Below are 12,649 nucleotides of genomic sequence, written 5' to 3'. Positions count from 1 at the left end.
TTTGGGGTCATAAATATCGGTTAGATAGACACATCCTTTACTTCTCTTGGCTTCCAGCAGCTCCCTCGTGCTCTCCTTTGCAACCCTTGCCGCAAAGTTCTCCGTAAAGCAGATCCCAGCCCTGCACTGTAGGAAAAAAAAAATGGGATGCAAGCAGGGGAAAGCACCTTGGCTTGCCCTTGGGGTTTTAGTATCCGGATTATGTTCGGGGCCACGAGCCGCTTCCAGACCACTGAGAATGCTGAGCGTGAAGAGCTGTTAACAGGAGCGTCTGTCTGGAGAAGGAAAACACGCGCGCGAGCCAAATCCAGCTGCCAGTTATAAGCCTGCAGGTTTATTGCTAGAGCTGAAAGGAAATCAGGCCAGATGGATAGGAGAGCCCGGCAGACAGTGGGGGTCCAACCGTCCTAATTTAGGGTGATAACCGCCCAAGATTAAACTGGGGGCTCCTACGCTGAAACAGCTGGACCACCTCAGCAGCCCTGATCCGAGTTAGTCTGTGGGGTCCTCGTCCCACTCCTCGTTGCAGAGGTCCGTCTCGCAGCAGGAATAGCGGGACGTCAGGCGGGACTCGGCATCGGATGCGCGTTCTCGGCCGCAGTTCATGGCGGAGGTGCAGCCTTGCTGGTAGTAGAGGGTCACCTTCCCTGCAGAGGGGGTGGGCGGGGAGGGATCGTAGTTAGAAGCAAGCAGCACCGAACTAATAAAAGTTTGGGAGACTGTCTCTCCTTTGTCCAAAAAGGACGTTTTTAACCATGTGTTGGGCAACCTTCATTGAGAGAAGGAATCCGGCCCCTTCCATTAGCCCTTTCCCACGCCAGGTTCGTCATCGCATCCTCATTCTTTCTGCAAACCAACCTGGTTCTCCAAAGGCAAGGGCAACCCCCACCGAACCAGAGGAAACGCGCGGTTTTGACCTGACCGCTGCCTCGGCTACGCACCCAGAGAGGTTTTAATGATGGCACATTTCTCTCTCCGCCCACACGTGGTTTCGTTCGCTCCCCGGAAGCATCCGACGAAGGGGATCTTGTACTTGCAGACTTTGCATTGAAGGGCCTCGACTGTGGCAGACAGAGAAGAAACCATGAACGTGGGGCTCTGTTCTGCAAAGCCATGGGGAGTATGGCTTCGAACGCCCCTACAATGAGATGGGGTGACACCCAGAGATGAGGTGGGGGCCACCAGGAAAGGGACCAAGGGACCTTCACCAACAGACCCAGTAACCAGAGCCCACATCCGTAGGGAAGAGGTAAGTGATGCCTACGGACGCTTCAACCCTTTTTGGCAGAGGCACCATGTGGATGTGGGCTCTGGGGTGGGGTTCATCCACAGCAAGACCACCACCACAGCTCTCTGAGGCCCAGGATCTGGCAACCTACAGCCGGAGCTGCTGGCCTAGAGGAGGTCTCTTTGGGTTTCATAACTCAGCTTGGAAGTTTCGCAACTCCGGGTCGAACAGTGACAGCTCTACACACTTCAAGGGCTTGGCAAGACCCACCCAATGGCCATCAGGTATCCCCCCACCCTCTATCAAACCCCATTTAGCTGTGACCGCCCCCCCTTCAACTTACCCACTCCGATGCACAAGACAAGGGTCAGCCCCACAAAGAGCACCTTCATCTTGGGAAAGGGGACAGATCCTGACCTCCCAGCTGCACCTCCACCCAGCACGGGGTTACCTATGGAATCGGAATGGCTCAGGCAGTTTATCTATCCCTGTAATGAGTTTCCTCAGTCATCAGCCTTCTAGCAGAGGGGAAACTTGCTAAAAGGGGGAAAATCAGGCAAAAACCTCACAGTGCAGATATTTGTGATGTCCCTTTTGGGGCAAAACGAGTAGAGAAACTTGATCCGCGTTATTAGGCAATCCTCCAGCACCTTAAAATGTTGAAATACAGGCAATTCTGCCTTTCTGCTCGGTTAAAATTAACAGCCACGCTTTCAAGGCAGAAATCTCCCAAGTGAATAAAACAATCTGATAAGGAAAAAACCCCCCACGTTTCTTTATTTCCTAAGATGCTTCCACCTCTTGTTTAGACATAGCAGTGGCAATTGTCTGTACCCGGAAGCAGGCAGGTTTGGGAAAAGAAAGGGAAAAAAAAGGCTTAAATGCCAAACGTGGGGCTCAGACTTCTGGAGTCTGAGATGAATAACATCATCCCCTACCAACTGAGCTAGCCAGGCTGCCAATACCATCTGTTTCCACTGTTTTTCTCACCAAAATTCAATGCTGATCTAGGAAAACGCCTAATTTTGAGTATAAAACCAGGGGCATTCGAGTAAGTGGAAGCTCTTCCCTGCGAGATTTAAGAGGGTGTGTTGGGATGGTGCCAGCGGATGCGAAACACAGAAGGAAGACACGGAAAAAGTCACAAAACAAAACCCCAAGAGAGAGTCCCTTACCAAACTCTGCTTTCCCGTCCGAGTCCTGAGCACCTGCCGGCCACGCGTCCCCGTTGCCTTTATCCCTTCTCCTACGCTTGGGCTGAGCCAGGACCTGAACGACCTTGGGGCCAACGGGGGATAATTGTTTGGTGGGAACAATGCTTCTGCTCACAGCTGGGCAAACACACGGCTCCTCACCGAGTCCGGCCGGACCTTCCAGGACATGGAGTCATTCATTGCGTGAGTGAGTCTACAGGTTCTCAGGCCCTTTAACCTCCCTTGTGCAGAGAAACACCTCCAGCTTCCAGCTTTGAAGCCAACCCGGGGTTAACTCTGCAGGAAAGGCCCAAAGAGGCAGATTTTATAGACCTATGAGTAAGCCTATAGCCCCTCTCTGCTTGTGAAGTCCCCTTTTGAGAAAAATTTTATATTTCCTCCTCAAAAAGCACCAACAATGGGTAGAAGGATGTGCCTCATCCCACTTGCGGGATCCTGCCAAAAAGCAAACTCTCCCTCCTCCCTTCCCTATCCCCCTCTCTGGTCAGCACCACATTTGATTGACACTGATTTATCCCACCGAGTGCAGTTTTTCATGGAGTAAAGACCGGACCAAACGGGCTCCTGATCCTGGAGCCCATTTCTCCTTAGCTTGCATGTTGGACTTGGCCTACGATAAAAGAGTTCCAGCACTTCCTACCCTCTCCCCTCTTTGCCGGTCTTTTTTCTTGGTTTGATTTTCTTATCCAGCCTCTCCGCCAGCTGAGCTACTCCGTGCATGGGACCTGGAACACCTAAAACGCGCTGTTTTCTCACACCCCTTCAACCCAAAGGCTCCTCCAGACCAGGGTTGTTGGCTTCGTTGAAAATCACCCTATTACTCCATGTGGAGCAAACAAGCTCGTGCCCTGGCTTTGGTGGGACATCAGGTAGTGGAAAGCCAGTTGACAATCCCCAATGGGTGGATGACTGCTTACGGTGGCCAGAAGCGCACCAAGAACCAACACAACTCAAGGACCACACGTGCTTGGGAAATATGGCTCGTAGCAGAGCCCGAAGGCTGGTGTCCCCAGTCAGGTCTCTTTTCTGGAGGGTTTAAGCTGGATGGTTGCAGCCTTAATTAATGACAGGTTTATTTAGGACATGATTCTGGGAAACCTGCTTACCTGCTCAGAGTTATTTCCAAGTCTTTTGGCTTCACCTCTACCAACCCAACGTGATGTTTATGCAGCTGCTCTCTTGCTGACAGGGCAAATACAGATGACATCCGCATCTCCTCAAGCGTGAAGCCAAGCTCAACTCCTCCAGGCAGCCAGAACTGAAGAGCAAACTCAGAGGGTTGGGTCTTCGCGTGGGTCCAACACACGTTCCAGTCCAGATAACTCCACAGAAAAGGGCGGCGTAATGCTTTCCCAGTCCAAAGCTCAATGTGGTTTTTTTTCTCTGCCTTGCGCTATTTGCCCTGCTCTTGTAGTGCGTTCTCTGCTGTTGAGCAAAAGGGTCTAAACCCGAGGGGATGTTCTCAATCTGTGACAGGAAAACAGGGTATCATTTTACTTTTTCCTCTGTATTTAAATGCATTGTGCTATAAACTGAAGAATGTGAATTCCCTGGGACTTTTTTTTTTCAGGCACTTTGAGAGCATTTTGGTACGGCAGGTAACGCTGCAAACCGTGTAAAGCAATAACACACAACGTCAGGGCTCGAGGTGAGAACAAGCAGGTATCGCTCTGCGATACTAGGGATTGAAGGAGAATTTAAATCAGAGACAAATGACGGAAAGGGTGAGAAAGCAGGCGTCTTTGCTCCTTTCGGAGAAAAAGGTGGCCACCCTGACTGCTGTATGATACTCAATTTTTGTTGGGAGGTGCAGCTCCTTCCCCTTTTTTCCCCCCCAAAACGTCTCCCAGTGCTGATGCTGTGCCCTGCGTGAAACAGCGCTACGAGAATGAGGGGGGGAAAAAAAAAAAAAAAAAAAAAGCCATGTAACGCCCAACGTGGGGCTCGAACCCACGACCCTGAGATTAAGAGTCTCATGCTCTACCGACTGAGCTAGCCGGGCTGTGCTGAAAAAGCAGCGATGGTGCAGAACTCTGAGCATCAGCGCAGACGCAGGAGGTGCAAGTCGCGGGGGGTGATTTTTGGGGGAGAGGGGTGGTGACCCTGCACCCACAGCCAGGGAGGGACCTGGATGCTTCGGGTTCCGCTACATTTAAAAATTAAAAAAGAAACGCTTTTTCCCTGACCGGGAATCGAACCCGGGCCGCGGCGGTGAGAGCGCCGAATCCTAACCACTAGACCACCAGGGAGCTGCCAACCGCTCTTTTTTCCCCCGGATATAACGCCAGATACGAGAAGCACAGATTATTGAGGTCGCACTGGGTGCACAGGAGGCTCTCGCCATGTTTTCCACTTCTTTCCTTTGCTAGATGGTAAAATCCCAACTTTCCCACTGCTGGCTTCATCTCCGTGCCTTCAGCCGCCCACACAACACCCCACATGACAAAGTTTTCACCTTTTCTTGCGTCCGATGTACGAGTGGGAAAGAGCAGACTACCACCGTTTCGGTGGCCCTCCTAGAAAAATATGTAGGGTTTGACATTGCTGCAAGGAGATCAGCCGGATCCTTGCGATTCATGGGAATTTCACCTCATTTACTGATTTCTTTTTCCCTGATTTTTAGGCATCTTTCCCATGTCTGAACATGGTTCAATCATGACACAGGGCTCTTTCTTCAACTACTGCACACATAGCTCCTGATTTTACAGCAAAGTCTCCCTTTTGGGAAAGAAATCACTTCCACTCCCAACATTCCATGCTACAGGGAGCATTACACCGGCACGTGTCCGTGAGCGGAACAGAAATAAGGCTGGAGCAGGAGGAAAAAGTGCCACAGTTTCCCCTGCCGGGCTTTTTACAGCTGAGTTTCCAGAAGAGTCGGAACACAAACAGCAAAGAGATTTAACAAAAGCTGTGTGGCGATGGAGGTCGGCAGCGATGCAGCAAGCAGGGGAAAGCCCAGATTTAACAACAGTGGGGGTTGCTCCAGAGAGGTAACTCAATGTGGAGCCTGAGATTTTAGCTGCTGTTCCAGGCCACATCCCAAGAACAAACAATTCCATCCAGAAGCAGGAATGCATGACTGCAAAGCCTCCTCCTCCACGCATTCTTATTTTTTCCAGCTCGTTCGTGGGATGAACAAACATGGAAATCATTGGTGGGAAGGGGAGCCGACTCGTTGCTTGGGTTTGAGTGTAGCAGAATCATAATTTTGGGTACGACACCCGGGAACGGCGCTGAGCCATGGGATGAGCGTAGGGAAAAAAACTCCACCTGGGCAAGAGAGCGGCTGGATGGGAGAGTAAAGAAGCAAGCGGAAGAGTGGAGAAATGTTTAAATAATACCAAAATCACAGAAATAGCTGCATCCCAAGAATGAAACCAATGCCGCACAAGGACAACACCCATCCGCTCATCACCACGCAGCAGAAAAACTCTGCCCTCTTGGAAGACAGCCCCCAGCACTGGGTAATTCCCACCCCGAGCTCTGTTTGGGGTCTCCGCCGTGGTACCTGCGTGAGGGCATCAGGGCAGCCCGTGTGGAGGAGCCGGGGATGAAGGCAAGCTGGGTGGATCGGCAGAGCCCATGGCCATGCACAGATGCTCCACCAAGGCGCGTTGCCAAAGGGTGAAAATCTCCGGGACTGAGCTTAAATAGAGCCCCTAGACCGTAGGCAGGGGGGTGGGGGGGCGGTCCCTGGTGGGTTCTTCTGGGCCGCTGATGCTCATTAGTGCGACAAGTTGGGCGGCTGGTCTTTCCATAACAGGAGGAAGGGCTGGTGGTCCCCATGGACACAGCCGTGTGGTGTGGAGCATGTCTGGGAAAGGACAATGTCCAAGGAACCAAGGTTTCTTGGGAACTGCAGGAAACGCAACCCCCAAGAGGAGGATTCCTGTGTTTCTGTAGTGTAGTGGTTATCACGTTCGCCTCACACGCGAAAGGTCCCTGGTTCGAAACCAGGCAGAAACACCTCTCTCCGCAATTCTTTTTTGGAAGTGGGGATTCGAACACAGCTCCTTTTCGGGGCAGCGGCGGGGAAGGCGCGCTCCTGGGGGGCTTCCTCCCTCACAAAGCCATTTAACGCCGGGATGTCCGTATGGCTGGGCATAGTGGCAGGTGCTGGGTTTCGGTTGGTCTTGTGGGGGGCTTCGATCCCCCTGAGGAGATGCTGAAGAAGAGTGTCCCACGTGGGTGTTGGCAAAGGGGGAGAGCTACGTTTTTGTGGCTGTTGGTTGTGGAAGAGGAGGGAAAGAAGAGTCAGAAGAAGGACAAAAAAGGGGAATGGATGTGGGGAGCATGTCTGGGAAAGGGCAGTGTCCAAGGAACCAAGGCTTTTTTGGAACTGCAGGAAATGCAACCCGCAGAAGAGAGTTGTCTGTGTTTCTGTAGTGTAGTGGTTATCACGTTCGCCTAACACGCGAAAGGTCCCTGGTTCGAAACCAGGCAGAAACATCACCCTCTGGTTTCTTTCTTTTGGAAGTGGGGGTTCGAACACAGCTCCTTCATTTTTCTCTCCTTCACGCCCTTCCCAAAAAACATCAACGACAAAAGCGCAGCAGCACCGCTGCGTAGCAAAAGCCCAGCAACGGCTGCCACCACACAGAAACATTCTTTTCCATCACGCAATGCACACCTGCACACAAATCTTTAAATATTGCCGGGAGAGAACTGCAAACTTACTGGTTTCGTTCCTCCAAACACGCAGGAACACTCAGCAGGAGAACTGACCTCTTTCCCTTCTCCTGGGGTGTGTCCTGGAGGAACACAGCCCAGCACCAAAGCAGGGGAAATGCCTGGTCACGGCACAAACGCGTTGCCTGGGCATGGGGCAGCAGAAGCAAGTGGATCGGCATTTTTTTTATGATTTCTGGCAAAAGATGAGACCATTTCTGGCTGGTTTTGAGTCGAGGAGCTTTTGCATACAAGGTGAATGTGCATCCCAGCATGAACAGCCCTTGCAGGCAGCGGGGCAGCTCTGTCCTTTGGGGTGATGGCCCACAAGGCAGAGAGCAAGAGACTGGGAAAATGGGCTGAGACACAGCAGTTTTGGGGTCTGGGCTTGGGAGATCAAAGTGGGAGAGGAGTGCATTTCCCACAGGGGTGTGGGGTGTTTGGGAGCACCCAGAGAGGGAAATGGGGTTCGCTTTTCTTGAGAGATGGTGCAAAGCCCCCACTTCACCCCATTTCTCTAGTGTGGGGGTTATAACACCACTTTCAGGGGTTTTCCCCTACCTCGCTGGCACATAGTGAAGGACTTCCAGAGCAACAAGAAAAGCTTCTATAGGTCCCTCACAGACAAAAGGAGGTGCAGGGAGAATGTAGGCCCCCTCCGCAAGGAAAGGGGTCACCTGGTTACTTGGGACATGGACAAGGCTGAGGTGCTCAATGACTTTTTTTTGCCTCAGCCTTCACCTGCCAAGCTGCCTGCAAAGGCTGTTCATGCTTGGATGCACATTCACCTTGTATGCAAAAGCTCCTCGACTCAAAACCAGACAGAAATGGTCTCATCTTTTGCCAGAAATCATAAAAAATGCCGATCCACTTGCTTCTGCTGCCCCATGCCCAGGCAACGCGTTTGTGCTGTGACCAGGCATTTCCCCTGCTTTGGTGCTGGGCTGTGTTCCTCCAGGACACACCCCAGGAGAAGGGAAAGAGGTCAGTTCTCCTGCTGAGTGTTCCTGCGTGTTTGGAGGAACGAAACCAGTAAGTTTGCAGTTCTCTCCCGGCAATATTTAAAGATTTGTGTGCAGGTGTGCATTGCGTGATGGAAAAGAATGTTTCTGTGTGGTGGCAGCCCTTGTTGGGCTTTTGCTACGCAGCAGTGCTGCTGTGCTTTTGTCGTTGATGTTTTTTGGGAAGGGCGTGAAGGAGAGAAAAATGAAGGAGCTGTGTTCGAACCCCCACTTCCAAAAGAAAGAAACCAGAGGGTGATGTTTCTGCCTGGTTTCGAACCAGGGACCTTTCGCGTGTTAGGCGAACGTGATAACCACTACACTACAGAAACACAGGAATCCTCCTCTTGGGGGCTGCGTTTCCTGCAGTTCCCAAGAAACCTTGGTTCCTTGGATATTGTCCTTTCCCAGAGATGCTCCACACCACACGGCTGTGTCCGTGGGGACCACCAGCCCTTCCTCCTGTTATGGAAAGACCAGCCGCCCAACTTGTCGCACTAATGAGCATCAGCGGCCCAGAAGAACCCACCAGGGACCCCCCCCGACCCCCTGCCTACGGTCTAGGGGCTCTATTTAAGCTCAGTCCCGGAGATTTTCACCCTTTGGCAACGCGCCTTGGTGGAGCATCTGTGCATGGCCATGGGCTCTGCCGATCCACCCAGCTTGCCTTCATCCCCGGCTCCTCCACACGGGCTGCCCTGATGCCCTCACGCAGGTACCACGGCGGAGACCCCAAACAGAGCTCGGGGTGGGAATTACCCAGTGCTGGGGGCTGTCTTCCAAGAGGGCAGAGTTTTTCTGCTGCGTGGTGATGAGCGGATGGGTGTTGTCCTTGTGCGGCATTGGTTTCATTCTTGGGATGCAGCTATTTCTGTGATTTTGGTATTATTTAAACATTTCTCCACTCTTCCGCTTGCTTCTTTACTCTCCCATCCAGCCGCTCTCTTGCCCAGGTGGAGTTTTTTCCCTACGCTCATCGCATGGCTCAGCGCCGTTCCCGGGTGTCATACCCAAAATTATGATTGGACTTTTGCTACCCAGCGAGGCTGCTCCGCTTTTGTCATCAGGTTTTCCGGAGGCCGTAAAGGGGTGAAAATGAAGGAGCTGTGTTCAAACCCTCCTCTCTCCCCAAAAAAGCACAGTCGGAAGTGTTTCTGCCTGGTTTCGAACCAGCGACCTTTCGCGTGTGAGGCGAACGTGATAACCACTACACTACAGAAACACACTCTGGTGGCTTTGGGTGACCCTTTCATGGCTGGATGCCCCCAGGACTCTTCCACCTTTTCCAGATCCTTTTCTACCGAAGTTCCCCTCGAATTTGCTGTTAGCATTAGAAAATGGCCATTTTTGTAGCCATGCGCACTTCGGAGACACGAGGAAGAGGAGGTTTTATTTGTGACATCGCTCAACACCGGCGTGACGGTAACTCCTGTGACAGCTCCGAGGAGGAAAAAGAATGACTTTTCTCAAAATTTCACTTTATCTAGAGAAACGTTCCCTGACCGGGAATCGAACCCGGGCCACGGCGGTGAAAGCGCCGGATCCTAGCCACTAGACCACCAGGGAGAAGTAATTTAGTAAGTTCAGTAAAATTCAGTAAAAAACAAACGGGTTTAATTAATTTTGTTTTAAATATTTTTTTTCCTTATTTTTAATAATGTAACTATTTTTTATTAATTCTGCGGCCGGAGCAAAGCAAGTTCTGTTCGGACTGATGGGACGCAGCAAGTCTGGGACACCCAGACGTGCAGAGATAAAATATGAGATTGTTAAAATTTTCTTTGACTGTGGGGTCCCTGGTGGTCTAGTGGCTAGGATTCGGCGTTTTCACCGCCGCGGCCCGGGTTCGATTCCCGGTCAGGGAAAACTAATGTTGTGTTTTTCTAAAATTAAACAGATTTTATCAATTCGTTCCCATCTCTGCTGAATTTCTGCCGTTCAACTGGAAAATAACCTACAACTCCAAATACGTGGAAGATTAAAGCAGTGGAGCTGTTTCTATAAGGAGAATAATTCCTGCCAATGAGTGGGACTGAATTTATGAGAGCGTTGGCTCTGCTCCCCTTCCCCGTATTGGGGGGCAGTTGAGGGAAAAAAGACACTTTCACAGGTTCCTGCACGTTTCTACGAAAAAAAAAAAAGGACATTTATCCCCAGCGCAGGGGACAGGAGCAAGCAATGTGCTGGTGACGGGCCAATGCCCCGCTTGTCGCCGTGTCCCCAGGGAAAAATATCAGTGCAGAGAGTAAAACAGAGCCCCTTTTGCCACTTTTCTCTAAATGTAGACTTTTTTTGCAAGGGTTGCCATTCTAGAATTTGTAGAAGTATCCACCCACGAAATTCATGAAAAGGGAGGAAAACTGAAAATTTTAGACCTGTTTCTGCCCGGTTTCGAACCGGGGACCTTTCGCGTGTGAGGCGAACGTGATAACCACTACACTACAGAAACGCGGCACAAGCATCGGGAGGGCTCGCTTCGGGAAAAAAAATAAAGAAATAAAAAAGACAAGGGGGAAAAAAAAAAAAGGAAAAGCAAAGCAAAGAAAAAAAGAAAAGAAAAGGAAATTAAAAGAGCTTTTCAACGGGATTCCCACAGAATTCCGCCTTCCTGCCGCCGCCTCTGTTACTGATCCAAGCGGGAAGCATTTCGCAGCGGCTCATCCCTGGTTTTGATTGCAGGACCCTCAAAATCGGAGGAATTTGCAGAAAAGTCAAAATCGCGCGGCAGGACGCGGGTAGGGAGATTTTCCAGTCTTCCCAAAAGAAAAAACAACGAACAAACAACAAAAATTTTTCTCTGCTGGAGTGTTTCTCCTCGCTCCTCACACGAGCCGGAGCAGGAAAGTGGGGCCGAAAGCACCAGAATCCAGCACCAAAATGAGGACAGAAAGGAGGCTTTAAGCAGCCCGGCTAGCTCAGTCGGTAGAGCATGAGACTCTTAATCTCAGGGTCGTGGGTTCGAGCCCCACGTTGGGCGTGTGCTTTTTTCCCCCCTCCCTCCGCCCCATGCTACCGTGACTCATCTTAAAACTATTACCTGCTTTTTAGTGCTCCCCCGCTGATAATTATAAAATCCTCACAGAAAAAAAATAATAGACCAAAAAAAAAAAAAAACAAACGCTACCAGACCTAATTTTTTTTTTTGACTCACCATGTTCTTTTTTGAAAAACACATCAACGCTGTCAGGATGGCCGAGTGGTCTAAGGCGCCAGACTCAAGGCTCTGCTTTCCCTGCGCTGGGTGTTCTGGTCTCCAGATGGAGGCGTGGGTTCAAATCCCACTCCTGACAGGTTACTTTTTGAATTCTTTTCTTTTTCTCCCTGTACTCATTTATCCCCTTTACACCACTCCCTCCGGCTCACCCAGCCCACCGCTGTGTGATTTTACCGCAAAAAAAAATTGATTAATTGGTGTTTTCTCCCACCAGGTACTGGGAAGGGGGCAGAATGCCTAGTTTCACTTTTTTAAAAGCAAAATCAGTTGTTTTTTTTTTTCTAACCGCCAATTTTGGAGTGGTGAAACCAACTTGTTTTCCCGAAACCAGGCAAAAGGTCCCGAAAATAAAGTGGATTTTGGAGCAGCCCCTGGAAGTTGGGCAGGATAGGATGTGTAGGCAGAGTACAGGAAACCTGCACAGCACGGTTTCTGTAGTGTAGTGGTTATCACGTTCGCCTCACACGCGAAAGGTCCCCGGTTCGAAACCGGGCAGAAACAGCTCCTATTTTCCCTTTTTTTTTTTTTTTTTTAATTGGGTTTTTTTTTTTTTTTGCAAAAACACTGCCTTTCCAATTTCTCCGGGGTTTTTGCACAGTTTGGACAAACTCTTCTTGCCGCTACCCATAGGAAATAAAATTTCTAAGCAGTAAGGAACACCCATTGGAAAAAAAAATTACCCTTTGCTAAGTAAAAGAGGTGAAGGGGCCACAGCAACATGCCAAGTGGCTTTGGGGGCTGAAACGGGGGCTGAAAAGGTCTTTTCCCCCAAAAAAGGGGGTGTGGGAAGGGGAAAAAAAAAGCAGCTTGCCTAACCGGGAATCACACCCAAGCTCTGGCAATGACAACACCAACTCCTAACCCCTAGACCACCAAGGAGGCCATACATAACTTTTTGCACACTCCTGGGCCACCGGCAGACCCAATTATTACTGTACTTTGACCTCTTTCCCTTTTGTTTTCAGCCTTTTACCTCTCTCCTCACCACACCCTCCGCCTCTGGCTCTGCTGCTCGCCCTGTAAATTCTGCGTGTGCAAAGCGAGCAAGCAGGACTGTTCTCTGCATGCAAAAAAAATTTAAAAATAATAATAAAAAAAAATTAAAAAAACACAGCGCCAGGCTACAAAGGAGGCCGTTTCTTATTTCCCTTTTTTGCATTCGATGGCTGTGGCAAACAAAGCTTTTCCAAGTGATCGTGGGCGCATCCATACAATTGGTTGGGATATCTGAACAGATGGGCTCCGTCCGTGGGGAAATGCTCCCCCCATCTCTCCTGGGTGCCTCCAGACACCCCCAAATATTGTAGAATCACAGAATCTT

The 12,649-nt window shown here is 50.4% G+C and overlaps 1 protein-coding gene and 12 non-coding genes across 13 annotated transcripts; 6 read left to right on the top strand and 7 right to left on the bottom strand.

The window, feature by feature from the left end:
* Positions 1-492: 492 nt before the first annotated feature.
* LOC147596842 (uncharacterized) lies at positions 493-1,620 on the bottom strand. Its single transcript, XM_086769382.1, has 3 exons — positions 1,572-1,620; positions 942-1,061; positions 493-647 (listed from the first exon to the last, which is right to left on the bottom strand). Exons 1-3 carry the CDS (start codon positions 1,618-1,620, stop codon positions 493-495), a joined length of 324 nt encoding a protein of 107 aa, XP_086625508.1.
* Positions 1,621-4,371: 2,751 nt separating this feature from the next.
* On the bottom strand, positions 4,372-4,444 carry TRNAK-CUU (transfer RNA lysine (anticodon CUU)). Its single transcript has one exon. It is a non-coding gene; the product is annotated as a tRNA-Lys (tRNA).
* A 175-nt stretch (positions 4,445-4,619) lies between these two features.
* Positions 4,620-4,691, bottom strand: TRNAE-CUC (transfer RNA glutamic acid (anticodon CUC)). Its single transcript has one exon. It is a non-coding gene; the product is annotated as a tRNA-Glu (tRNA).
* Positions 4,692-6,338: 1,647 nt separating this feature from the next.
* Positions 6,339-6,411, top strand: TRNAV-CAC (transfer RNA valine (anticodon CAC)). Its single transcript has one exon. It is a non-coding gene; the product is annotated as a tRNA-Val (tRNA).
* Positions 6,412-6,821: 410 nt separating this feature from the next.
* On the top strand, positions 6,822-6,894 carry TRNAV-AAC (transfer RNA valine (anticodon AAC)). Its single transcript has one exon. It is a non-coding gene; the product is annotated as a tRNA-Val (tRNA).
* Positions 6,895-8,373: 1,479 nt separating this feature from the next.
* Positions 8,374-8,446, bottom strand: TRNAV-AAC (transfer RNA valine (anticodon AAC)). Its single transcript has one exon. It is a non-coding gene; the product is annotated as a tRNA-Val (tRNA).
* Positions 8,447-9,263: 817 nt separating this feature from the next.
* Positions 9,264-9,336, bottom strand: TRNAV-CAC (transfer RNA valine (anticodon CAC)). The gene has a single exon. It is a non-coding gene; the product is annotated as a tRNA-Val (tRNA).
* A 272-nt stretch (positions 9,337-9,608) lies between these two features.
* On the bottom strand, positions 9,609-9,680 carry TRNAE-UUC (transfer RNA glutamic acid (anticodon UUC)). Its single transcript has one exon. It is a non-coding gene; the product is annotated as a tRNA-Glu (tRNA).
* A 227-nt stretch (positions 9,681-9,907) lies between these two features.
* On the top strand, positions 9,908-9,979 carry TRNAE-UUC (transfer RNA glutamic acid (anticodon UUC)). The gene has a single exon. It is a non-coding gene; the product is annotated as a tRNA-Glu (tRNA).
* Positions 9,980-10,490: 511 nt separating this feature from the next.
* On the bottom strand, positions 10,491-10,563 carry TRNAV-CAC (transfer RNA valine (anticodon CAC)). The gene has a single exon. It is a non-coding gene; the product is annotated as a tRNA-Val (tRNA).
* Positions 10,564-11,018: 455 nt separating this feature from the next.
* Positions 11,019-11,091, top strand: TRNAK-CUU (transfer RNA lysine (anticodon CUU)). The gene has a single exon. It is a non-coding gene; the product is annotated as a tRNA-Lys (tRNA).
* A 205-nt stretch (positions 11,092-11,296) lies between these two features.
* TRNAL-CAA (transfer RNA leucine (anticodon CAA)) lies at positions 11,297-11,404 on the top strand. The gene is made up of 2 exons: positions 11,297-11,334; positions 11,359-11,404. It is a non-coding gene; the product is annotated as a tRNA-Leu (tRNA).
* A 352-nt stretch (positions 11,405-11,756) lies between these two features.
* On the top strand, positions 11,757-11,829 carry TRNAV-CAC (transfer RNA valine (anticodon CAC)). Its single transcript has one exon. It is a non-coding gene; the product is annotated as a tRNA-Val (tRNA).
* Positions 11,830-12,649: the final 820 nt, after the last annotated feature.

Source organism: Chlamydotis macqueenii, chromosome 36, assembly GCF_036417535.1.
Source record: "Chlamydotis macqueenii isolate bChlMac1 chromosome 36, bChlMac1.mat, whole genome shotgun sequence".
NCBI lineage: Eukaryota > Metazoa > Chordata > Aves > Otidiformes > Otididae > Chlamydotis > Chlamydotis macqueenii.
This window is presented reverse-complemented; position numbering and strand designations above follow the sequence as displayed.